The sequence below is a fragment of the Amblyomma maculatum genome, chromosome 1, assembly GCF_055883805.1.
Source record: "Amblyomma maculatum isolate TAMU_Amacu chromosome 1, ASM5588380v1, whole genome shotgun sequence".
NCBI classification, from domain to species: domain Eukaryota; kingdom Metazoa; phylum Arthropoda; class Arachnida; order Ixodida; family Ixodidae; genus Amblyomma; species Amblyomma maculatum.
Window position 1 is genome coordinate 303,758,878 of NC_139344.1, and position 26,842 is coordinate 303,785,719.

Here is a 26,842-nt window from a genome sequence, read left to right on the forward strand (position 1 = left end):
CGTTCGAGAAGAAGCTGAAGTTAGCTGCCGTCTCTCGGTGCTCCGAATCTGCTCTTCTGCGCCTGCTAACTGCTCAACCCCCCCCCCCCCCCCCGTTAAAACCCAACCTTCTGGTTACGGGCCTAAACGGCTACGTGACAATATATCGAACGACCGGTGAAATTAAGTTCGATATATGACGCGGCTTTCCTATACTTTTGCATGGGATTTTCAAGGGGATATTCCGTGAGTTCGATATAACCAAAATTCGATATATCCGGGTTCGATATAACCGGGTTCGACTGTACTCTATAAACAGCAATTTGAAAGCTGCCTCTGCTAGCTTGTTTGGAAAAATCCCCCTAACCATCAGTCCCCACCGCTCTTTGAATGCCATTCATAGAGTAATCTCAGACTATGACCTCATACACTTAACAGAAGAGGAACTTCTTGAAGGACAAAATACAGCGAGATGGGAAAGAAATCCTGACTAAGCACTTCTCACATTTGCCTCTAGCAAACTTCCGGACACTGTTGAAGTGGGATACATGAAACTAAACGTCAAACAGTACATTCCCAACCCACGTCGTTGCAACAACTGTCAAAAGTATGGCCACAATTCCCAGAGCTGCAGGGGCCAACAGACCTGTGCGACCTGTGCTGCTGAAAACTGCCAAAATGAATAATATCTGTGCGTTAACTGTGAAGGTGACCATGCAGCCTATTCACAAACCTGTCCTACATGGAAAAAGGAAAAAGAAATCGTAACACTGAAAGTCACAGAGAACATTACCTGCAAAGAAGCTCAAACCAGACTGTCATTGCTGCACAAACCTGCATACTCTGTTGTGGCGCAAGAGGGCATGGCGCCGCAGCAGGCTTCAGTACCTGCCCAGGCCAAAAACAGTGAGCCTGGCGCAGGGGCATCTGCGCCCCAGGTGGCAGTGGCTCGTGCTACTCCACCTCACACCAAGCAGACCGTGCGGTCTGTCCAGCCGACCGGCCACAAGGCCTCCCCGCACACGGGGAAACCAAACTCAAATCCCTCTGTGCGTTCTGCACGGACGTCCATTGCATCAGAAGATGCAATGGATACAACTAACCAAGGTAGTCTTGAGCCGTCAACATCCCAGAGGCGGCGGGACTCTTTGGAAAAAAGCTAAAAAAGACAAACCCCGAATAATGGGGCCAAAAGCTCCCTAGTTTGTTTCTGTTTACCCACATAGAATAGGATGGCTTTCATAGTGAATTGGAACTGCAGGGGACTGATAAATAACTTACAGGATATAAAAGACATATTAGCTGTACACTCACCTTTTGCTCTATGCTTACAGGAAACTAACCTGGGTCCCCAGCACACAAGAATCTTAAAAAAATTATAACGTCTTTCGCTGCGACAGAGCAGGCAAATACTCTCTGGCAGCGTTGCCATCTTAGTTCAAAACAGTATTGCAGCTCGGGAACTCGCACCAACAACTAGGTTGGAAGCTGTGGCCGCCACTCTCGTAACTTACAAAACAATCACTATATGCAGTCTAAATCTCCAGCCACATATTAATATAACTCTTAATGAATTAGAAGACCTTTTAAATCAACTGCCAGAACCTTTTCTGCTGGTAGGAGATTTAACGCCCACTCTTCATTTTGGGGGAGTGAAAAAATTGACATGCAAGGCCAGATTATAGAGGATTTTATATTATGCAATAACGTTTGCTTGCTAAACACCAGTAAACCTACTTACTGCTCCCCAAACTTGGGGAAAATGAGCTGTATAGATTTGTCTTTTAGCTCAGCCGGTGTTTTTAGCGATTTTAATTTGCATGTTTTGGACAACCCCTATGGGGCGACCACTTACCCACACTAATAATCTTATCTGCACCAAATGTCATCCCCAGAAAACCACAATGCTGGAAACTTCATATGGCAGTTCAGTTCAGTTCAGTTCAGTTGTTCAGTCGGGTCAGACTCTTCGTGACCCTATGGACCATGTCACGCCACGCTTTCCGGTCTCTCACTATCTTCCTAACATCACATAACTTCATCTGCAGTGCCTCGAGGATGCCATCTAACCATCACGTTCGCTGCCTACCCCTTCTCCGGCGACCCTCAACCTTTCCCAACATCAAATCTTTCTCCAGCAACTCCTCTCTTCTCATCAGATGACCAAAGTAGCTGAGCTTTAACTTTAGAATTTGACCCTCCAATAAGCAGTCAGGGTTTATGGTCGACAATATCGACTGATTTGATCTTCTGGCCGTCCAAGGAACTCTCAAGATTCTCCGCCAGCACCACAATTCAAACGCGTCAATTCTTCGGCGGTCAGCCTTTTTCACAGTCCAACTCTCGCATCCATACATCATAACTGGAAAGACCATAGCACGAGTTATACGGATCTTGGTTGGCAGACTAATGTCTCTGCTCTTTACTAGGCGGCCAAGGCTAACCATTGCTCTCTTTCCCAGAAGCAGGCGTCTCCTAATTTCATGGCTGCAGTCTCCTTCCGAGGTGATCTTGGAGCCCAAGAAGAGAAAATCTGTCACAGCTTCCACTTCTTGTCCATTGATGCTCCAGGACTTGATAGGGCAAGACGCCATGATCTTTGTCTTTTTAATGTTCAGTTTAAGCCCAAACTTCTCACTCTCTTCTTGTACGCGCATCAGAAGTCTCTTGAGTTCCACTTCACTTTCTGCCATTAAAGTGGTATCATCCGCATATCTAAGGTTGTTGATACGTTTTCCAGCAATCTTCACTCCAGCTGAAGACTTGTCCAGACCGGCCTTCCTCATGATGCACTCTGCATATAGGTTAATAGGCAGGGCGACAGTATGCAGCCTTGCCTCACTCCTTTCTCAATCGGAAACCAATCAGTAAGACCATGCCCAGTTCTGACTGTGGCCTCTTGCCCTTCATACAGGTTCCTGAGGAGACAGATGAGGTGAATTGGAACTAGCTTTCGCCAAATTAAAAAAAGTTAAGTTTTCACTTCGCTACAAGACATTGCACATTGGTGCTAAGCCTTATATGTACGATATCCCATCGCAAACCGTTCAAGAGATATAGCGGTCACCCCCCCAAAAGTAATCAATACCTGCCCCTGTACTTCACCAAATAATCATCTATCATTCTTTGTAACCTTCACTAATATTCACAGTTTTATGCCGAAACGAGAACGAGTGTCTAGCTTAGTCACATCATCTAACAGCAGTATGCTCTTGTTAACTGAAACCTGGCTTACTAATGATATGGCTTACCTGGCTTACTGGCTTACTAATGATGATATGCTGAAGTTATTGCCGATTTGCCAAATTTTTCTGTTTTTCAAAAGGACCGCATAGATTCTCGAGGGGGTGGTGTACTGATAGCTGCTGGACCAGAATTATCTTGTTCACCCATCCGCCTACCATCTAACTTAGAGATACTGTGGCTTTTGTGCTGTACTTATAATCGGCGTGTGTTATAAGCCTCCGCATGCAAGCCCAAACTTCTCCCGCGAACTCAACAATATGCTCAACCAGCTCATGACCTCTTATTTGAACGCGCATTATTCTTCTATTTGGTGATTTTAATTATCCAGAAATAAACTGGCTCAACCGCTCTCATTCACAGCCAATCAGTGCAGAATCAAGAGATTTTCTAAATGTTTGCTTGAACTTTAATCTTTACCAACTAGTAACCAGCCCAACACGCATCGCAGACGATTCAAGCAACATTTTAGATTTAATACTAAGCTCTCATCCTGACAGTTTGTCATCCATTACATACTTAGAGCCCATCAGCGACCATAAAGTTATTCAAACAGATTTTTCCTTCTGCGCCAAGCGCCATGAAATACAAAAGAAAACAATCACCCTCTATGACAAGGGTAACTACAATGCTATTAATCATGAACTGAGCATTTTTTTCCCACTCTTCGAAGCCGGTTATAACCAGAGATCTGTTAACGAGAATTGGCTTATATTTAAAGATAAACTCCACGAACTAACACAAAAATTTATTCCTAGAATAACTTTTCGTGAAAATCGCTCTAAAGCCTGGTCTTCTAAGACACTAAAAAGACTCGAGAATAAAAAGAAGCAGCTTTTTCGCACTGCCAAATTGAAAAGCAGTTCCGAAGCGTGGGAGAAATACTTTTCAGCCGAAAAAGGAATACTTGACTTCTGTCACCAATGCTGAACACGCATTTTTTAACAGCGACCTACCGCGCATGCTATGCGATAACCCAAAAAAATTTTGGCGCGTTATCAATCCCGAACCATCACACTCAATAACCCTCACTCATGCATCCGGTATTCAAGCCTCCAACACAGAATGCGCTAACATCTTCAATACGGCGTTCTCGTCAGTTTTCACCCAGGAGCGCCACCCGCCTCCAAGGATACCTCCTACTAATGCCACCTTACCGATGGACGCAATAACTTTTTCTTCAACTGGCATCTCGTTTTTAATTGAGAAAATGAAACTTTCCTCGTCAGCCGGCCTCGACGAGATAAACACTAAACTACTAAAAAACACGAAGTGCATTAGTGCAGTGTATCTAGAATTATTGTTCTCGCAATCACTTTCTACAGGTCTCATTCCGGAAAACTGGAAACTTGGGAAGGTCGTTCCACTCTACAAATCAGGTGACAAAAATTCCCCCCTAAACTACCATACTATTTCTCTTAACTAGCGTCCCCTGCAAGATCATGGAGCATGTCATATACTCTCAGGTAATGGACTTCTTAGACTCTAACAATTTCTTCTATCCATCCCAACACGGTTTCCGTAAGGGGTATTCATGCGAAACACAACTAGCCATGTTCCTCAACGACTTACATGCTGACCTGGACGCTAACCTTCAAGTTGACGCCATCTTTCTGGATTACGCTAAAGCATTTGATAAAGTTCCACATCAGCGATTAATACAAAAATTTTCCATTCTAAACTTACATCCTAACATGCTAAACTGGATCAAGGCCTTCTTAACAAATCGTTTTCAGTCAGTCATTGTAAACAACCACTCTTCCAACCCTCTCCCTGTAACATCCGGCGTCCCACAAGGCTCCGTTCTTGCGCCCCTACTGTTTTTAATACAGTCGAACCCGGTTATATCGAACCCGGATAAATCGAATTTTGGTTATATCGAACTCGTGGAATATCCCCTTGAAAATCCCATGTAAAAGTATAGGAAAGCCGCGTCATATATCGAACTCAATTTCACCGGTCGTTCGATATATCGAACTCCGCACCACGCACTGGAAAGTGTGCCTTCCCTAAAGACGATCGCATCACCCTTTGCCGTTTGCTACGTGACGTTTTCAAGCCACGCGCGGAAGGAATGAGGGGACAGTTCGGCGACGGCTGGTCTGGGCAGCGCCGCGCCCATTCTCCAAAGGTGCGCGCGCATCTGCAGTTATCCTTTCCCGCGCGCCAGTACATGACGTTTGCAAGACATGTGCGTGGGTGTGCCCATTCTTTTGCCGAGCTATCTCTTTCCTTCAGCACGCGCTTATGCATGCGTCAAGCCAGATAATCGCACCCGTTTTCAGACAGACGTCGGACGCTTTCACCAGCATGTGTTGCGAACACTGCGCGCGGCGGCTGACGTGGCTATGACGCCTGCAGACGTTAAGAAGCGGCAGGTCTCTCCCTCTCTCTGTGTGCGGTTTTTTTTTTTTTTTTTGCGAGAGTCTTCTATTCTTATCGCTGTGCTGTACGCGGGGCGTAGTGTAAGATATGGCCGGCTGCGGACGTTAAAAAGCGGCAGGTTCTTTTTTTTTTTTAGGGGGGGGGAGTCGTTTATCCTTGCACGTATGAATCAACGATCATGACGCCCGCCCAAGTGCGGCGTGATAAATAGAACCAGGCTTGTGCAATCAAGCCATCACGGGCACACTGCCAAGTTCGCTCCCCGCCACCGCAGGAGCTATCAAAAGATAAACAGATAAACGCGCTGCCCTGCGCCGTGATGTTATCGCTGCGCAGCATCTTGGCACACTGCCAATGAGCTGTGGATGAGACGACCGAAACGGAGTGGCGCGCGTCATCGACATGCAGCGAAATCGCTGCGGCGGCACAGAAACCTTGTTCCGAGCTGCCGCGGTGGCTCGAGCGGCGAGAGGGACGCAGTTCCAGCAAGTTGGAAATTTTTCGCTTTGACGCTGCCGCTCGTGGCTGAGATCGCTCAATCGCTTGCATGTGAGCGAGCTGTTTTTTTTTTTTTCTTTTTCCAAATTCTCAGGTTCAAAAGTGAAGGGTGGGTTCATTATGCGAGTGGGTTGACTACGCAGCAAATACGGTATCGTTTTTTCGCATCGTAAGTGCCGTCAAAAGCCGATTTCTGTATATCGAATTATTGATATATCGAACTATTTCGCGATCCCCTTCGAGTTCGATATATCCGGGTTTGACTGTATATAATAACGATCTCCCACAGTATGTATCCTGCCAAATTCGAATTTTCGCTGACGACTGCGTAATTTACCGCCAAGTAACAAACATAACTGATCAAGAAGCCCTCCAGCAGGACCTTAACCAAATTGAACAGTGGTGCAAAAATTTGCTTATGACGCTGAACCCTAGCAAATGCAAGCTTCTTTCCATTACCCGTCGCAAAAAGAGTCATGCCTTCCATTACAAAATCGCTAATGAGTCCATAGAATCTGTATCATCTTTCAAGTACTTAGGCGTTACATTATCTAATGACCTAACATGGAAGGCACATGTTGCTAACATGATATCATCTGCCAGCAAAACTCTGGGATTTCTTAAACGTCACCTTCGCCTCACCTCGCATCACGTGAAATTGCTTGCCTACAAGTCACTCATTAGACCTAAACTTGAATATGCATCTGCCATATGGGACCCGCATCATATTAACCTCATAAACGATCTAGAAGCCGTTCAAAACCGCGCTACAAGGTTCATTCATTCTTCTTACTCGTGCGGCGTCAGTGTTTCAGCCCTAAAAGCTAAATCAGCACTATCGCCTCTTTCCGTTCGTCGTCGCATAGCCACGCTATCACTGTACCGTCCCCCCTACATCACGCCAGCATCTTGCATTTCCCACCGCACTAGCCACACGCATCAAGTTTTTCGCCCACGTGCCCGAACTGTTACTTTTTCAGCCTCCTTCTTCCCACGTGCAGCTAAAGATTGGAACGGCCTTCCCCAGCATATCGTCGACATTACCTGCCCTTTATCGTTTGCCAGCAATCTAAACAACATTTTTTGTACATGATCTCACATATTGCATTGTCTTGTACCTTTTCTGCTCATCCCACACCTTACGTAATACCCCGCATGGGGTCTTTAAGGTAATAAAATAAATAAATAAATAAAATAAAATACAATAAGCCTTCACGTAACAATATAAAACAGAAATTCGACTTTAATTTGGCATCAAATCCCAACGTCCCAACCACACAGTGGTGACTGCCACTGAGCTCATATATCAAAGAGAATCTCTACATTCAAAATTCTGCATACGTTCAATCGAAATGGCCGCGTGTTACTGTACTGATCACCGAGCCATCTTTCTTTCTATGCTTGAAATAAAAATTATCTGTGACGACCAATGTCTCTTCACTGCTAATCAGTAGGCTCGGCAACATGCCGAAACCAGAGGAAAGTATATCTTGACGTTGCCTAACTAAGCTATTGCCAATTTGTTTTTTCTTTCCTTCTTCTTAAGTGCGGACAGTCGAGTAAAGGTGCACAGGTGGGGTGCGACTAGTTGGAAGATTCACCTTAACCAATTAGTGCGTGCCAAGTGTTCATCTAAAGCGGATTTTTTTTCTTTGCATTCACTCTATGGGAAGCCAAACAAACAACCTCCACTGTTCATCTTAAGCAAGAGTACATCTTGAGAGTTTACTGTATTGGTTTTGTACAGGAAGGACCTGCAATACAGTAAACTCTGGTTATTCGGCCTTTATCATTGAATGGGCCTAAAGAAATCACAGTGGCATTTCAGATGGTGTTTTCTTCCCAGTTTCATCAAGTGCCCACTTTACAAAGTGGAGGATGATTCGCAGTCTGTGTGCGGTGCGATGAATGCAAAAATTCTTGGTGTACATATTTTGTAATTTTCAAATGTGAAATTTCCTCACTTTTTCCAATGTGAATATGAATTCGACAACAAACATATTCTATTTGTATTTGAAATCTTTTGCACACACCTATGTTTCAGATGGCATGATTTCTCAGCTGACAAATTGTGGCGTTGTTTAGCAACTGAAAGTTAGCACACAACATAATTTCTCACTGTGGGCTCTCCGGGTTTATACAGCTTGGTTAGAGAGTATACTGACCTATATTTAATTGCATCCAAAGGGACGCCTCCTGATGCTTTTATGAAATGTTCAGTACCTGGCATTGACCAGGACTAAATTGACTTTGTAGGTTCGGAAGTACAAACGCCTGACACAGCTAGTGGTGGAGAACAGAGCGCTTGGTGAGTATATTTGAGGGGGATGTGAGAACAGAGCTTATGTTAGCATTGTTTTTCTTTAGAGAGCTTGGAAAAGATCCAGCCAGGCGACTGCATCGTGTGCTTCAGCAAAAGTGACATCTACCAAGTGAGCTTGCACATCGAGCGGCAGGGGCTCGAGTGTGCGGTCATATATGGCGGCCTGCCCCCGGGCACCAAGCTGGCACAAGCCCACAAGTTCAATGACCCTGCCCACCCGTGCAAAGTTCTGGTGGCCACAGATGCCATTGGCATGGGCCTCAACCTGAGCATTGGCCGCGTCATCTTCTACTCCCTTGTCAAGCCCGCACTTAATGAGCGGGGCGAGCGACAGCTGGACACCATATCTTCCTCTCAGGTGCCTCTCTATTTACTCACGCGCACTACCTAAGGTATTTCAAGCACATGAGGCTTTAGAGCTTAACACATTGCTTGGACATTTTACTCCATTTGCAACAGCCACAGCTGCTCAGTACTGGCATCTAGTACTAATCATGATAAGAGTGACACGTTGGCCCAACAATAATTTCAAGCTTTTTATTCCCATTTGAAATCCTCATATGGGCATGTAACTTGGCCTCTGTAGGCTCTGCAGATTGCAGGCCGAGCGGGCCGTTTTGGCAGCCGCTTTGAGGTTGGCCGGGTGACCACAATGAAGCCCCAAGACCTGCCTGCACTGAAGCAGATTTTGGCAGCCCCAGTGGAGCAGATTCAAGTGGCAGGCCTGCACCCCACGGCCGAGCAGATCGAGCTCTTTGCCTACCACCTGCCACATGCAACGCTGGCCAATCTAGTGGTAGGTTTATCATTTTGACCTACTCTCAGTAATACTAATGTATGTCCAAACATCCAGCTGTAAGCAGTCTTGAATGTCTCTGCCAATTTTTTTTTTCAAATGGTAACATCAAACATTTCGTGCCATTCTAACATTTAAGTGCGTGCTGGGGAATTTGCACACCACAGAGGAAAATTACAGCTCCTGTAGCATGTACTAATTACAGGTGTGCAAATATTTGCAATTTTGAATATGAATTATATGACGATATTAGTTATTCAGTTCAAAAAAGGGACACTTGAGAATTCGGCTGCGATCGAATACCCCAGACTTGTATAAATCTGACCGCAACAAATTCCTCCTCAGATTATTAAAGATGGATTTGGCACAAAGGCGTCCTCTTTCTTTTGGGCTGCTCACATTTAGATGCTGCTAGGCTCTCCACCTATCACCCTGCAGACTTCTTCCAATGGGAGCATCATCATATGCAAACATGGACGGGTCACCTTTTACTTGCCGAGTCACTGCAACCAAATTTTCTGCCTGGTTGATTCCAATTTTATTCCCTTCTGGTTAATATTTTACTACAAAGTCATTTGTCCTGAAGGTGGTCTGTGTTGGAGTATTAACTAGTCGGCCCTTTTTCATGTCATGGCTGTTTAATTGTCAAATGGCAAAAGAAGGTACAGGTGCACCATACAGATGTGGCTGAGCGCATATCATGGATGCATTGGGTAAATTCGTTACAAAGAAACATCTTGCACTCCATGCCAGAATTGAGGCTTTTAAAAGTTACTGCTTGAACATGTGTTCTCATTATGTCTTAAATCATGTGTTCTACAGTCTTAACTGTTCTGAAGTTTTCACTTCATTTTAATACCTTAAAGGCCCCCAAGATTGAGGGTAATACGGTACATAACGCGTAGAACAAAAAACACTTGCATGAGCAGAAAACATTAAAAACATATATTACCGCTGTTGAAAATGGCAGATACATGGTTTAAAAATGCGGGTGGACAAGTTATTGCGACGTGGAAGTCTGTTCCAGTCCAGGGCATAATGCGGCAAATGTGGTAGTGCGGGAATGTGAACAAGATGACTAACGCGGAGCAAAATGCATGCTGGAGGGCTGATGTAAGGTGCGAGATGAAGCTAACTGTAAAAGAACTTGTGAATTAAGCACATACTTGCGATTCGACAAGCCAGGGTTGTTAGACCAAATTTTCTTTTTAATTATAATATGCTGACGTTATACGAGTAGCATGAATGAATCAATCTAGTGCCTTCTTTCTGAACCGATACTAACAAATTTGTTAGATATATTTTATATTTGGTTAGGGCTCCAGATGCATGAGGCATATTCCAGCTTAGACCGTACAAGTGATTTGTAAGCTAGTACTAATTTCAGGTTTCATGGCGCAAGGCGCAGATGACGGTTTTAAGAATCCAAGACTTCTGTTAGCAGATGATATTACTCTAGTGATATGTGCGTTCCAGGTTAGATCATTGATCCTCGTTTTGCCCAGGTATTTTTAAATCTAAATTACCGTATTTACTCGCATAATGCTCACACTTTTTTTCGTGGAGGATTGATGCTACTTTAGGGGGTGCGATAATTATGCCAGGAAAGTTTTGGAGCGAATGTTTTGGAGCACTAAAAGCAAATTTAAATAGCTAGTATTGTAAATATAACTAAAACTTTACTTTCAAGCGGAACTTACCTTTATTATAAATGTACAGGGTCGCCTAAAGCACTATTTGCCGCTCGCAGCCTCACCAACACTCCCCGCATTTTGTGGTATAGACGCTTTTACAGAAGGGTGAAGGGCGCTGCCATGTTGGGGCGCCGGGTTGCTCCTATAGCACAGGAAAGAGTTGACGACACCCCCCCTTAACAGCTCAGATTTCTTCGAGGACAACAGACCATACAGTTGTACTCTTGATCAGAGTCTTGATCCGAGTCTGTGTCGATACTGCAGTCGCCATCTCCAGTAGAATGCGCAGAGCTTGTTGATGCTGAAGTGCCTGCTGGCAGTACGGTTGTCATACTCTAGCGCATACTCGAAAGCTTTCAGCTTAAATGCAACTGTATAGCTTGCGTACCGCCCCATCGCGATGCGGCACCAAGAACACGGGAGAACAAAACAAGTAATACAGATGGAAATGAGACAGGTCTTAAAATGGTGGAATGTGCACCATTGTGCATGAGCCTTCTGTAGAAAGATGTCTCGCCCTATCTTCGCAAAGGGGGTTTGGGTGATCAAAGCCCGCGTTCTTTGACAGTGGCTGTCTGAAAGCGCATGCGCAAATGCATGTTGGGTCGTAAAGATCGCCTCACGTGGAAAGGGCAGCGTGTTTTCAGCGCATTCGGCAGGCATCTTTATAGAGGTGAACAAGTTGAGCATCTTATACTGGAGTGTGGCAGTATTGATCAAAATGTCCACGTGTACATAGTTACTCTAGCCGAGGCCCTGGTGTTTAGAGGTAACAAAGAAAGTGTGAGCGAATCGGCGGTAGAGGTAAGCAAGAGGAAGATTGGTGGATAAATAGCAGGGAGGGGACACATGGAAGCTAAATTGAAATTAAACATGGGTATTTAAAGATGACCTGGGACTAAAAGGAAGGTGGTTAAAGTTGACGGACTATCTAAGGTAAAAAACATGAAAAGGTAATAAAGATAACCTGGGACTAAAAGGAAAGTGGTTAAAGTTGACTGACTATTTAAGTTAAAAAACATAAAAAAGGTTGAGCATGGTGATGACTATCACCAACCCCGTTTCGAAGGGGATGCTCCTAACATCCATCCATCCATCCACTCACTCACCCACCCACCCCATCTGTTCATCCGTCTACTCACCCATCCATTCACCCATTAATTTTCGACAGCTGTATTGGGGGGTGCAAGCATTATGCGAGTAATTATGGTAATTCGACCCTGTCATGTGAGATTACACAGAGAACATGAGAGGATGATGTTTGTGACTAAATGATGCCAGTTTGCATTTGTTATGGTTAAGTTCCATTAGCCATTGGTTATACTAGTCCTGTGTGTAATTTAAGCCTTTTTGCAGAGCAGTTTGATCAGAGGGGTTATGAATTGTGGAATAGGTAACACAGTTATCGGCGAACATACGAATGTTACAGGATACTTTAGTGGGTAGGTCGTTTATATATATTAAAAATAGAAGAGGACCACGGACTGACCCTTGCGAGATGCCTGATGTTAACAATGAACTAGAGGTTTCATTTTTAACATAAACAAATTGGTTGCAGTTAGTTAGAAATTCTTTTAGCCCTTACGGTATGTTAGGGTTTAAGTTTAATGAGGAAAGCTTTAGTACTAAGTGGTTGTGAAGTACTTTGTCAACAGCTTTGGCAAAGTCTAAGAAAATAGTGTTGGTTTGAAGGTTAGAATCAAGGTTCACATGCAAGTCATGGGCGAAAATAGCTAATTGTGTTCCGCCGGATAGGCCCTTACAGAAACCGTGCTGAGAAGCATGAAATGAAAAAAATTATTATTGTCTAGAAAATTCATGTTCCATAATTTTGCATAACACGCTGGTTAACGAAATGGGGTGGTAGTTTTAAGAGGTGATTCTTTGTTACCCGATTTGAAGACTGGAGCGACCACCTTTCAATAGTTGGGTAAGCTTCCTGTGGAGAGTGCAAACAGTAACAATAATATGCTTTTATTTGTTTGGTGGTGTCAGTGCATAATATTTTCTATGATAGATTCCATGCCCAGAAAATGTGATTGAAGAGGCCAAGGATAAGCAGTTGTGACTGATGGTGGCATATTGGTTTCGTGCGTGAAGACTGGTGAGAATGCAGTGTTGAATATATCAGCGCATTCAATGACGCCTGCTCCCGAAGTGTGTTGGTATGTGTGGTGATGGGCGTCTGCTGAGGGTTAAGTACTTGCCAGAACTTTCTCAGGTTATTTGTTAGGACCTTAGGCAGGTCAGTGTGAAGAAATGTGCGTTTGGCGCTATGAATGCACTGCAAATAGATATCCTTGGCCGCATAGTACTTGCTCCATGTGCATGCACTTGTTTTCGAGTGTTTTTAGTGACTTTGAAAACCATGTTTTATTCTGATTGGCACACAATGTGATTGTGGGTAATTTCACTGTAATTGTCTTTGTTATAAGGCGAATTGTTTTACTGTATATTTGGCGTGATTCCAGTGCGGAAGTGAATGTCGCATGAATAACTTAGTGGTCGCTCGTTTCGCGGAGATAAGCAAGAGATGATAAACTTTCAGGTTGATTTGTCAGTATGACGTCCAAGACTTTAGGAGATTCACGAGTGGTGTGTGTGGGTTCCATTACTAACTGGGTGAGGTTGAAATTTAGACAAACATTAATGAAGTTGGTTATTTCTGCGTTGCCTGTAGGGGTTAGGTTCTGCCAGTCAATAGTTGTGAAATTGAAAACACCAGAAAGAAGAATGTGCACGTTAGGATGTTTAATAGCGAGTTGATTTAAGCTATCTTTAAGACTATAAGAAAACATTTTATTACTGTGGAGTGGTTTGTAGTAGATACCTATTATAATGGATTGAGGTGCGGAAATATCAATTACCTATGATATTTCTAGCTCTGATTGAATGTTAGCAATGGCACAAGACAACTGTTGGTTAGTGACGATGAGAACACCTTCTCCGCAGAAGCCCTCGCTTATGGAAAACATTAAAATTTGGTAGATCGGGTAAAACTTGTGATTTAGTGGTGTCTTCTGTGAGCCATGTCACAGTTAAGATGAGGATGTTCTCTTGTGGACAATAAAACAAAATTATAAATGTTCTTGTGTTTGGGAAGGAAACTGAATATGTTTGTGAAAGTCATGATAAAGAAAAATTTCAATGCAAGGGATTCATCGAATGAACAGTGTTTTGTAGCGCAGGGAAAATTTTCCGGTTTTGGACTTTTCAGAGGCAACAAGATGCATTCATTGCAGACATGGTGTGAAAAGTCCCACGCAATGCTATTATCTTTCAAGTTGCAGCCTAATGAAAGGATTAATTGTTTAGCTTTAAAATATTCAGCTATTATTGGGGCATGCACTTAAGTGGTGGCCAAGATCGTGGGTATGTTTGATTTCTTTAGCTTTGATTTGTTAGATCAAAGTGATCACGGTAGAGGTGGAGGGCTGTTAGTAGAAAATGAGGTTGTTGTAATTCTCAGCATCATCTAGGCAGGCTTCTATTCCTTTTGGCTGTTTCGTTTTTGCTGGTAGATGGGATTTTCAAGGGGACATTCTGTGAGTTCGATATAACCAAAATTCGATATATCCGGGTTCGATTGTAATATCAAGGCGTGAGATATGTGATCGGAAATGGGGAAAAAAATGCGTCAAGTTTGGCCGACAGTGAGGCGTAGTCGCCTTTTTCGTAAAAGAACGCCTTGCGTGGTCCTGAACGGTGGCAGGTTTGGGCTGAACAAGATAACTTAGTGACAACAACATCATGATCACTGATCCCGGGCAATGTGACAATATTTGATACAAGATCACGGTCATTACAGAAGAATAAGTCCAGTACATTTGCGGTAGTACCGCTCGTCCGAGTCGGCGTGTTAACAAACTGTAGGAGAGAATGCGCAGTAACCATTTCCTGAAAAACTGTGTACAGTAGGGATGCATTGTTAAGTACAGGCTTTAACGAGGACCAATCAATGTTCGGCAGGTTAAAATCGCCAGCAAGTATTATATATGTTGTTTGTAAGCTTAACAGTATATTGCTCAACTCAAACAGAGGTTGGGAATTGCTAGAAGCGGGTGATCTGTAAAACGAACCAGCTGCAAGAGAGATGCCGTTTTTTAGAAGGATTTTGCACCACACTGTTTCACAGGATTCGGTTTCAATGTCTATCGGCATGCTAAGTATATTGTCATGGATAAGAACAAATACACCACCACCGTGCACGTTGCGGTCTGGTCTATAAACGACATAATTGCGCGGAAAGATTTCGTTGTCATTGATTGTATCGTCCAACCAAGATTCCATTAAAAAGACAACATGCGGCTTCGATGATTCGAGGAGTGAAGCGAATTCTATCGTTTTATTTTTTTAGACTGCGACAGTTTACTGTAATAGACACTAGGTCATGAGCATTACTTATTCTTATTTTGCGGGAGTGTGCATTCTGTAATGGTTACGAAGCAAATAGATCCACAGTGTCTGTTGACTGTTGTAAAAAAAAGTTTGGTTGCGCATTTTCAATTTGTTGAAGTTAATCTTGAATTCGCCTCCACGCGTCTGAGCAAACTGAAATAATTTTTGCCTATCAAGTCGTACTTTTCTTGAGTAGTCTTCACTTAGTGCAAAATTTGTTCCTTTCAGCTTTGAGGCCACAGATAGCACCCGTTGTTTATCTTTAAGCGATGGGAATTTTACAATCAGTGGTCTCTGTTTCATTTGGGAAAAATTGCCGATTCTGTGCGCCCTTTCAATGACTTCAGGGCCAATTGTGACGTTCAGTTGTTGCAAGCAGAAAGAAATCGCTTTCTGCTCGGAGTCAGCCCATGATTCTTTCAAGCTATTCTGAATTCCACAGAAGATTAAATTGTTCCTTCTACATTTGTTTTCCAAATCATCTTGGCAGTCCTGCAGTTTCATACACGAGACAGCAAGATCTGAAGAAAGTTTCTTTGCGTCATCCGTTATAGAAAGGACGTTCCCTTCCACAGAATCAATTTTTCCTGCCAATTGCAGCAACTTTTGCTCCAGATCCTGCTGTTTCGTACGAAAGGCTTGAATTTGTTCAAGGATTTCTGATTGTGTTTGTTGCATTGATGGTATTGTCATGATCACATCGAACATTTGTTTTTCTTGTTGAGCTGACAGGGGTCCGGGATTTTGTTCAATATCCCCTGAAAGCAATAACAACCTGCGAATAGCATGTGCGCTCGACAGACACTGCATAATCGTCAAGAAGGCAGTGGATGGTGAGTTGGGATCTTATTTGATACCAGTTTTCTAAATGGTCTACTGCTAACAGGACGATAAAAGTAACCAACCTGAAGAAAGACCAAGCATGAATTTCTGGCTGCCATGTCGGTGCCAGATCCCAAACTGGGCGCTTGATGCAGCTGCTTATGTAGACATGTGGTGAAGTGTAGTGTCCCAGGTTGCCAGCAAAGAAGATGATAGCTGAAGGGTGACGGCAGCACAGCCACATCGAGCGGTAAGCGGTAGTCCCAGTATGACGGAAACGTTATATAAATATGAACTTTAGCAGTTTAATAGATAAGTATTCTGAGAACATAGTGTGGAAGTATTGTAGCTCTAGCATGAACCTTTTTTGAGATAAAGGTCAGCAAAATACGTAACATTTAGTTTCCTAGGCCTTATTCGAGGAATTTTATAGAAACATCTACACTACCCACAAAAGCGAATATTAACTGAATACAAAGAAAATATGCATATATTTAGTCGGACAATTTTCAGCTGCGTAACTTTATTATATTTTGTAAATAAATGAAGGGGAAATGAACTCTCTCAAGGTTCTTTTACAGGCAGCACTAATACCCAAGAATGTAGCAGGTTAGACAGCCATCGATGTAGCTCAGTGGTAAGAGCACCGGACGCAATATTCGGAAGTAGTGGGTTCGGTTCCCACCATCGCCAAATTGTTTTCCTTCTACTTTATATTTAGCTTTCTCCTAAACTGATTACAGTACTAATTAAGGTGAGTACCAAAGTAAAAAAAAAAACTTTTTTTGGTCTCGCCGACTGTTTGCTTCTTTCGTTCATGTATTATATTTTGTCTAATTCGTAACCCCAAAGCTGGCCAAAACCACAAAGAAGATATGCACAGCACTCCACCTCTTCGTAATTATTAAATCCCTGCACCTTGAAAACATTTTCGCAGCAAAACCAATTGCAGATCTTTCTTTCCAGTCATCAGAAAACAATATATCAAATTTTCAAATAAATATGAAAGGTCGTCCGACCATGCTTTGTTTGATCTTACCTGACATGTAAAGAGCAGCATTGTATTTGTCACACTCCCAACGGCTTTCACTCCTCTTCCCGCGTGCTTTACAGACAGCACACCTTGGAGATGGATTTTTCTTCACAACATTGGGAAAATGAGCCCACTTACCTGAGTATGTTCATTCCCAAACTGTTCTAAGGCAGGTCATTCATTCAACTGTAAGGGCACAGTCATGGACATTCGTTGCCCACTTGTTTTCTGACAATATAGATTTTCATTCTCATGAGAGCAAAAAGCCGAGCCCAGGTGCTAAAAGGAAATCCTGACAGTTCATACAGCGTAAAAATGTACGAAGTGTCAGTAACATGTGCTGAAACCCCATCATACGTGGGTCTTAACATGAGTGAGGATACTGAACACGTTCACTAATACAAGGTTCGAGAGGCGGAACTTGTAATAATGCAGCAAAGAAAACCCATGAGAAGCACAAAGAAATAATGAGTGTTCTATCCCGATTCGTGTGCAGTAAAGTGTCAGCAAATGAAATGATTAAAGAAGGCACAGTGATGGCTCCGCAATCTGTGAAAGAGCTTATGTCAAGGTAAACGCTAAGAAGGCAAAAAGTACGGAGAAGCACAGCTAATGATGTTTCTTTTCGGAGAATGGTCATCTGGCGCGCCACGGGCAGGCAGCGCAGCGGAATCCAAAGAAAGAACTGTGAAGGCATGTGCCGCACTATCTATATCGATGCTTTGTCATCAAGGAGAGCAAGAATGAAAGGGCTGGACCCTCTCTCAGAGCATACCCTCGCCACCGGCGCGAATGTGATAGCAGCGCCGCGATAGTGGAGAGCAAAAGTTTCCAGGCAACTCTGAATAGCAGCGGAGCAGCTGCTTCCTTGCTATTCGGAGCTGCCTGGGAACTTCTGACTACCCCTGTACACCTTCACAACCGATATTTTAGGCCTTTGCGATTAGCCGCTGTGGGATTCGGGCTTGCTGCGGCTGCCCTTTGCGCGGCCGCCGCCCGCTTCCCAGTTGTTCTCCTCGTTCCCTTTCTCCCGCCTGAGGCGGCGGAGAGAGGCTCGGACGACTTGTCACTGTCGTTCGGGCCACAGCTCCGCCCTGACGTCCCAGTGGCTGTTCCCATTGGCGCCTTTTGGCGGGAACACGGCACCGCTTCGACGGCCGCGCTCGCGCGACCGTCCGAGCGGAGCCCAGAGAGAGACCCCTTCGAGACATCGCAAGGTGCGTACACAACTGTTCTTGTCTGCCGGCCTTTGTCCGCGCAGACCAGTGTGTACTCGAGTTCGTCCACTCCGGGTCGTACCTGAGAGCGCAGCTCGAGCCTGTCGATCGTGATCCAACGATCCGCGACAGGCGTACCTTGCAGTGGTTGCCCACTCTCTCTCAAAGGAACCCTCTGGTCACTGCGAGAGAGAGATCACAGCACGCCCTTGCGTGCGCGCAGAGAAGCCTTGTTCCTCGCGCGCTCCAGGGACATGGTGACTGAGTATGTGTGTGTATGTGCATTTGTATATTTGTGTATGTGTGTGCGTGTGTAGTGTGTGTGTGTGTGCGCCGCTGGAGGATGGCGTTTCAATAAACGTCTCCTTTGTGAACTTGGAGGCTTGTGTCCTTGCAGCGAAGTGCTCTCTTCCCTGTTGTGGAGGTTGAGTGCGCTGCGGTGTTTCAGTGTGCGCGCGGTGACGGCTGATCGGGGCTTCGGCTCGCACGACGCTCGAACTCGCAGTGGTTGGTAGCCTATGCCCACGTAGAAACCACACCGCTTAGCCTACATTTGTCCATACCTCTGACTCAAGGCAGCTGAGAAAGATAAAATCGACATCATCATCAAAAAGTGCGTTAAACAAGCAATAGGGCTGCCTATCCGCATGTCAAATGAGTCACTTCTAGATCTAGGCATACTCAATACGCTAGGAGAGATCATAGAGGCAGTTAAGATCGTGCAATATGAACGCCTCTCTGCCACACCAACTGGCCAATTTCTTCTTGCCAAGCTAAACATCAGCTATGAGGGTCAGGGTGGAACCAAAGTGGATCTGCCAAATGAGATCTGCAGCCAGCTAAATATTCCACCCATTCCGAAGAACATGCACCTCGAACACCATACGGAACACAGAGCTGATAGAACCAGAAATCTGGCAAAACTTTTTCATGATGACAAGTCGGTGGAGTACGTTGGTGCAACAGACTGGTGATGAAGACAGAATGGTAGCGGCCGTTACTGACGAACAGGGTAACCTGCTGGTTAGCAAGGTGGTTTCCGCGACTCATACGAACACGGGGGAAGAGGTCGCCATCGCCATAGCAGGATCCTCGGCAAAAACCATTGTCAACGATCCGAAAATAGCAATCAATAATTACATTGCGGGGCGAGTTTCCCCACAGGTAGATCCAATTCTACGTAACATCCAGATTTGTAGGCCGCATAGTATGGACACCTGCTCACGCCTTCCTCTTTGGGAACTAAGCGGCCTTACTTTCAGAGCTGGTCACGAACAAGGACAAGCTAGTCAAGTACAGAGGTATCCTGCAGCACTACAGGCTTGCCAGACTGAAGTACCCACCCGCGGGCTTACTAAACATCAGGCATCGGTTTGGAGACGACTCCAAATCAACTCATTTCCAAACTCCCAATGATGTAGCTTAGTCAGATATTTAAGAGAATCCCCCGAGGTGGAGTAGATTTCTAATAAGGGAGTAATTACTCATCGACATCTACCCAAGCGCAGCCATACGGCTGCAAAGGAAAGCTATACAGCTTTCTCAGAAACTTCGTAGGTTAGGAAAAATTTGTCCGGATCCGGGGATCGAACCCGGCACCACCGCCTTTCTGGGGCAATCGCTCTACCGACTGGGCTGACCCCCTAAATATTTGACCAACACCATTCCTACTTTGAGTTATAGATCAATTCGCTCTCGCCCTACCATCTGTTCTGCTAGGCATCCTGGTTAGCTCAGTCGGTAGAGCGACTGCCCCGGAAAGGCGGTGGTGCCAGGTTCGATCCCCGGATCAGAACGAATGTTTCTTCAACTACGAAGTTTCTGCGAAATCTGTATGGCTGCACTTGGGGGGATGTCAATAAGTAATTACTTCCTTGTTAGAATTACGTAGCTGCTATTACAAAGGGCAATACTCAAATGCAAAAAAATGTAATGATAGGGCCGATCTAATCATATGATCTGGAATTGTGCTCAAGCTTCACAAGTGAGTCTATTCATTAAAGATTCTGAACACTGGGAGATACTATGGTTCAGCTCCGACCTGGAGACTCGACTGCAACTTATCCAACTGGCCAAAGACGCCGCCGAAGCTCAAGGGCTAACGGCCGTTGTCTAGGCAGAGGGTGACCTGTACGCTACTCCCCTGTATCCGTCGGACAATAAAGTTTTTAATGCGAAAGCATTATACTTTGCTATGTTCACAGATTTCTGTCCGCAGCACATGTGTGCAAAATCGTGTCCGCGGCAGTTGTGAGTAATTGAAAAGTGATAGAGCTTATTGAGTGGTGTCAATCGATAGAGGGTGAGGTAATGTTGCGTTCGAAAAATAATTAGGCCAATAGGTTAATTAGGTTTTTAATTAGAATAACTGATTCAAAGGAAAGGCGCAGTATCTGCCACATTGTTCTGTGGACACCTGAACTGCACCGTAAGGGAAGGGATGAAGGTGGGAGTGAAAGCGGAAAGAGAGAAAGGGCTGCCGTAGTGGATATGACGTCAAGGATGTGGATATGACGTCAAGGATGAGTATAGGAAGGGATTGGCACAATTTGAAAGTACCAATGACAAAAATGGGTAAACAAGAAGTTAATTAATGTGAGGTAGAGGATGTGACGTCACGCAACCGGAAGTAGAGCCGAAAAATGGCATAGGAAGGGATTAGCGCGGAATTTGAAAGTACCAAAGACTAAAATGCGCAAACAAGAATTGAATTAAGCAATTAGAAGCAACCAACCGCAGCATCTGTGATTTCGCATTACTCCGATGCAGATTTTGCAGTGCTCTTCAATTTTTCCATCTGTCCAAAAGGTCAATTTTTCGAACCGAATGTGGTGCCAGCAATGCTGTGGAGATGAATCATACTCTGAACAAAGACAGCGCAATCACAGAATAGTGTTGTCCTCTTCTGTGGTTGTCCTTTTTATGCACTGTATTTGTTCCGACTGTCTTGCCATGACAGACGCGAACAACCAGTCTTGCTAGGCGAAGCAAAGTTATTTGGATGGACTAGCTAAGCTCTTTGTTCATCACTGCCATTTGAGGCAGGGGCAGCAAGGGAACGCTCGTTGTCGTCACAGTAGCCTACAAAGACTGCAATCGGACTTAAAATGGAATGTGAGCACTGTCCGCTGCGGCTCGCTTGGACGCCGCCGCCCGTGGTGAATAGCGAGGGGGGGTCATTCACGAAGTCTCTCTCGTTTTGTCTCACCATCCTCACTACTGTTGTTAACCATGGAAACTGAATGTTATTGGTTTGCACGTGCATTCGCTCATAGCATGAGCTGCATCTCAGTGAAGAATATTCTAAATGGAAGGCACCACTACACACACCACCTTCAGTATGGGCCAGATCACACTAGGCTATAGCTCTCATCTGCGTAAATGTGGGGAGTGGAGAAGTTAGTGATTTTTAAAGCAGATTTTTCTCAGGAAAGATATTTTTCAGACTGTTGGATTATTCGGAACGCCGTCCGAAACATTGGTCGGCGACTAATAAAATGCATATGGTAGTGCCTATTTTGGGGGGAATGTTTCACTGACAGCAACCTGACACATTGCTGACGCACTAGGACGTTTTCACGTGACGTAAAGTGAACCTGCCTTCTAACAAGCTTAAGAGCCCACTTGTATTGGCATGCCTCTGTTCCAGGACATTTTTGTCAGTCTGTGCAAAGTGGATGCCTCATCATACTTCATGTGCAACCTCGAGGGATTCAAGTTTCTGGCTGACATGATTCAGCACGTGCCCCTGCCACTGCGGGCACGATACGTCTTCTGCTGCTCGCCCATCAACCAGAAGATGCCGTTTGTGTGCAGCATGTTCCTCAAAGTAGGTCATTCCTTTCCTATTGCACGCCAGTGAGAAAAAAGTTTACAAATGGTTGAATGAAATAAAAACACCTTTAGTATTGACAAGCATATATTAGCATCAGTTATGAACAGCTCCTTTTTTTAGAAGGGATTTAGTTGCAGATGCAATGGAAATGCCAGGCGCCCCCTAATCCAGGGCATTATTGCTCTTGAGCTGCGCGCACGTATGTAAGTGCCTAGTTCTCATCTAGGCACTCATTTTTCATGCTGATTGATGACCACAGTTTGTACTTTTGCTGCTCGTGATTCATTTTTTTGCCATTGAAGCACATTAAGAGGTGAAAACAACTGAAATGCACTCAGTGGCGATCGTACAATTTCATCTATCCTCGATTAGTGATTTTCTAATTAAATGAAAAACACTGGAAGGCTGTTTTCAATGGGCCGGCCTCCATCATCTAGTTGAGCGTGCTTGTATGTCGACAGATTCCATTGAAACTGAAAGGTGAATTATAAATCAGTACTATACCGTGAGAAAAGCATCATCTACAGCAGATTGCATGTGCGGCTTTTAACTACTTGTGTATTAATCTTTCATTTTGTTATATGCTTGAAATATTGAGCATTCTATAAGCGCTGAAAAGCGAAGCACAAAACATATGGGGGAATAAAATCAAACAAAGGATGGCCGGTTGACCTTATAAATTTATTTTAAAATTTTATATATTGTTGCCTGGAAAGAAGAGGTCTGCAATTGGTTTTGCTGCCAAAATTTTTTTCTAGGTACAGGGAATTAATATTGGATGAAGAGCGTGCTTATCTTCTCTGCTGTTTTGACCAACTTTGATTATGGTTTACACAAAATATAGTAAAGCTAGGTAGCTCAAAATACTTTGACTAAATATATGCATGTTTTTATTTGTATTCAGTTGTTTTTGCTTTTCTAGGTGGTATAGATGTTTTTATAAAATTTCTCAAAATCAGCCCAAGAAACAGTCTTCCTTACTTTGCAGGCCTTTATGTCAAAAAATCTTTATGGCAGAGTGGAAATAGTTACTTATCAAACTGGTAATGCTTTTTATATACAGCAAAGCGCGCTTACTGGTTCATCCTCCATGGGGCAGAGGGATGCATATGGAATGCATGCAGTGTTGCAGAAAAATAAAATGGCAGCGACGTTGGGGCATTTTTTTTGTAGCTCTTGACCAGCTATAGAGAGAAAAAGTCCGGCAAATTGAACGAGAAAAGTTTCAAACATCCGAAATTTTGGTCTGTGTTATACATTGGCTCTATGTGTGATGATGCCGTGGCAAAGTCCGAATAATCAGGCAGGTCTGGAAAATAACTTCTCTCAGGGCACGAGACGCGCGTTCATCATCCGCTAAATTGTCCTTGAGACAGCTAAACTTTGAGCTGATTTCTTTGGGTTCTCACGCCATTCTTGGACTTGAGTTTTATGCGAATATCAGCTTTACCTGCTGTGTAAATGTAGCGTAAACATGTGATTCTTAGGCTTTTTTTATTGCCAAGCTTGCTTAGCTATGTTTCTCTAAATTGTTTTCAGTTCCTTAAAAAAATGCACCTAAATGTCCAAAGGAATGATGCAGCAATGTCAGCTGTTCAGTGCAGGCGCACGAATGACTAGGCCGGCTGCAGCATGTTTATTAATACCCATTAAAAAGCGCCCCCTGTCAGCAGGTTGTCATGATATTACGTACCTCCTCTCTTTATAGAAGAGGGACACACACAATAAAGCTCATGAATAAACAACTAAACATATCAACCTGACAATTATCCCTTCTTCGGCCACTGCGACGAAGGGATGTCCGGTACTCCCCGATGCGGCTCAATGCTCGGGCGGTGTGTTCCTGTACTTGTCAGAATAGCCTGAGGCGATGTCTCGAGCAAAAGCTGCAGCCTTAGTGTCAGGTTGTTATTGTCGACCCACTTTATCAGCCAGAGTGCTCGGAAGAGCCGCATGCGGTGGTCCTTGATTATCTATTGAATTGGCCATGCAAGCTCATGGTGCCTTGTCAACAGTCTCGGCACTGCTGCGAACCCTTGGTCAGACTTGCTGGCCCCCAAACTTGGCCTGTTCTGCTGGCTCCTTGACTGATACCTGGTTTCTGTGAATATTTTTGTGCAGCTGCTTCACTGCCTTTTGATTGTCCAGGCAAAGTAAGTCGAGGGCAGTTTTCAATTTCCTGTCCAGTAGAAGCTCAGCAGGACAGCAGCCAGTTGCCTCATGTGGTGTCCTGTATGTCAGTAGGATTCTAGCCAGTTGGGTGCGAACATCTCCCGGCCTTCTTCAGTTTCTGCTTGATGGTCGGCACTGCCCGCTCTGATGCGCCATTGGACTCTGGCTGATATGTTGGCACCAGTATCTGTTGGATGCCGTTCTTCTGCAAAAATACCTCCTGGCACGCGCGGGCCGTTGTCCGACACGACATCTGGCAAGCCTTCACCAGCAAAGATATCTGTCTCAGGCTCTGGATAGTTGCTGCTGCGGATGGAGTTGTCACTAGATAGACCTCTATCCATTTGGAAAATGCGTCCACCATGATGAACAAACACACATTCCTCATCGGACCTGCGAAATCCACATGCAAACGCGACCACAGCCTCCCAGGAAAAGGCTATGTGCAAACAGGCACTGGCCTAGGCATCCGCTGGTTTTCCTGATAAAACATGGCATGCCTGGACCGCTGCCATAATGTCTCTATCCAGTCCCGGCCACGAAACATGGCTGCAGGCAACCGCTTTCACTTTTGAAATTGCAGGATGACTTTCGTGTGGAAGATGCAGTACTTGAGCCTGTAGCGATGCAGGGGTTACCACTTTGTTCTCTAATAAGATGCAGTCACTCTGGACGTGTTTTTCAAGGCTCACTCTAGCTATCCACAAAGCTTCTCGCAACTGTAGCAAACACGGATCTTTGTTAGTGGCTGCTGCCAATAGCACCCCCGGGTAACAACTTCTGGAGGGCGTTCAATGTTAGCCTCACTCACTGGCAGCCGAATGAGGCCATTCGCGTGAGGTCCACCAGGCTTATACCTCAAGACATAGTTGTATCCCGACAAGAACAATGCCTAGAGAAAGACACGCAGAGAACATGACTCTGGTCTGCTTCCAAGAGACCCAACAGCGGCTTCAAATCTGCGACCCCAAAGGTGAAGTATGTAACTCCGAATACAATAGCGAGTGCCTCTTTGTCTAGCTGAGTGTAGTTCCTCTCCGCCGAGGCCAGGCTTCGCGACTCACTATTGGTCGCTCCACTCTTGCTGCTTCCCTCTGTGTAGCCTTCCCCGGATCAAAATGTGCCAACGTCGATGCTGACGCCAGTAATGCCTGAGCTGGCTCCCACGGTGTGCCTGGACTCAGCAGGTGATTGAGCGAGTGAAGCACTGCTGAAAACTGGGGAATGAATTTCCTGTAGAAGTTAACGAGGGCAATGTAGCTTTGGAGCATTTTGACGTCTTGTGGTGTCGGAGCCAAAAGGACCGCTTCAATGTTCTTAGGGCTTGGCTGCAGGCCTTTGTTTGTAATTGTGTGGCCCAAGTACTCAACTGCACTTAGCCAGTGTCAGGCGGAGTCCTGCTTCCTGGAGGAGCTCAAGGACACTGCACACATTCTTCCAGTGATCCTCATCGCTCCATCCTATCACCAAAATGTCGTCCCAAGTAAACAGCAGCGTGTGGCAGATCACCCAGCAAGTTGTCTGTTTTGCACTGACACTACGCCGAACGGAAGCCTGGTGAATTGGACCCTTCAGCGTATTGATTGGTTCCAACTTTACTTGTTGATACACAGGTTCTTCAATTCTGGGAATCCGCTGAACATTACTGGGTTAATGATGACCTTAAAATTATGTACTTGTTTGACTACAGGTGTGCGGCCCTGGACAGGACATGCGATGCCTTTGCATGCATTGTGTCTCCGAGTGCAAATAGTGGAAGCGCTGCACCAATTGCTACACTCTGGTTTCCCTGCACCATCCTTCTCCTATTGCTCCAAAACTGCTCCGACATAATAATGATGGCACTGGTGGCAGAGTTATAACACACCTTGCACTGTGCTTAATACAAGCAAAATTTTCACAAGCTAGGGAAGTGTGGAGCATAATTTAATATTTGTTTGCAAGTGAATTTAATAGGACCCACAAGCAATTAGAGGTAATTGTGAAAAAATGCTCTGTGCATGTGCATAGCACATTATTTCAGGTGTTTGAATCACCGGTGAAGAGAGAATCGAGAGCAGCAAGTGAAGCAGGTAGTGCTAATTACCACGTTAGTGTGGTATGAACTGTTAGGAAACTTGTTCGGCAGCAAAACGTGCACAAGCTTTTCTAGCTTTAACAACAGGTACTTCACCATTGAGCCTGGTCAATGACAGTCACATCAAGCCTAGGCCAGACAAAAGCCAAGTGTTATAAGGTGATGTGCCTAGAACACTTCCCAGGGGTGTTGGAAAACCATACAGGGCCTATTGCCGTTAAAACTGAAATCCCAGCATTGCTTAAGCAAATACATGATACGTGTGGATGAAAAGGCTCGGGAACAGCGCTTGGCAATTACAGGAAAAAGGAGAGTATAAATGTGCCCATTAGTGGCACTGCTTGAGTGCATTGACCCCACTTTTGATTCT

General features: G+C 44.7%; 1 protein-coding gene across 4 annotated transcripts in view; it reads left to right on the forward strand.

The window, feature by feature from the left end:
- The window catches only part of Suv3 (Suv3 RNA helicase), a 75,252-nt gene that overhangs the window by 21,193 nt on the left and 27,217 nt on the right, over positions 1-26,842 (forward strand). For all 4 annotated transcript variants that reach the window (XM_084587390.1, XM_084587427.1, XM_084587288.1 and 1 more), the window contains exons 8-11: positions 8,362-8,413; positions 8,473-8,786; positions 9,015-9,224; positions 22,038-22,217. In XM_084587390.1, coding sequence (XP_084443516.1) covers positions 8,362-8,413; positions 8,473-8,786; positions 9,015-9,224; positions 22,038-22,217 — 756 coding nt within the window. The remainder of the gene's footprint in view (positions 1-8,361; positions 8,414-8,472; positions 8,787-9,014; positions 9,225-22,037; positions 22,218-26,842) is intronic.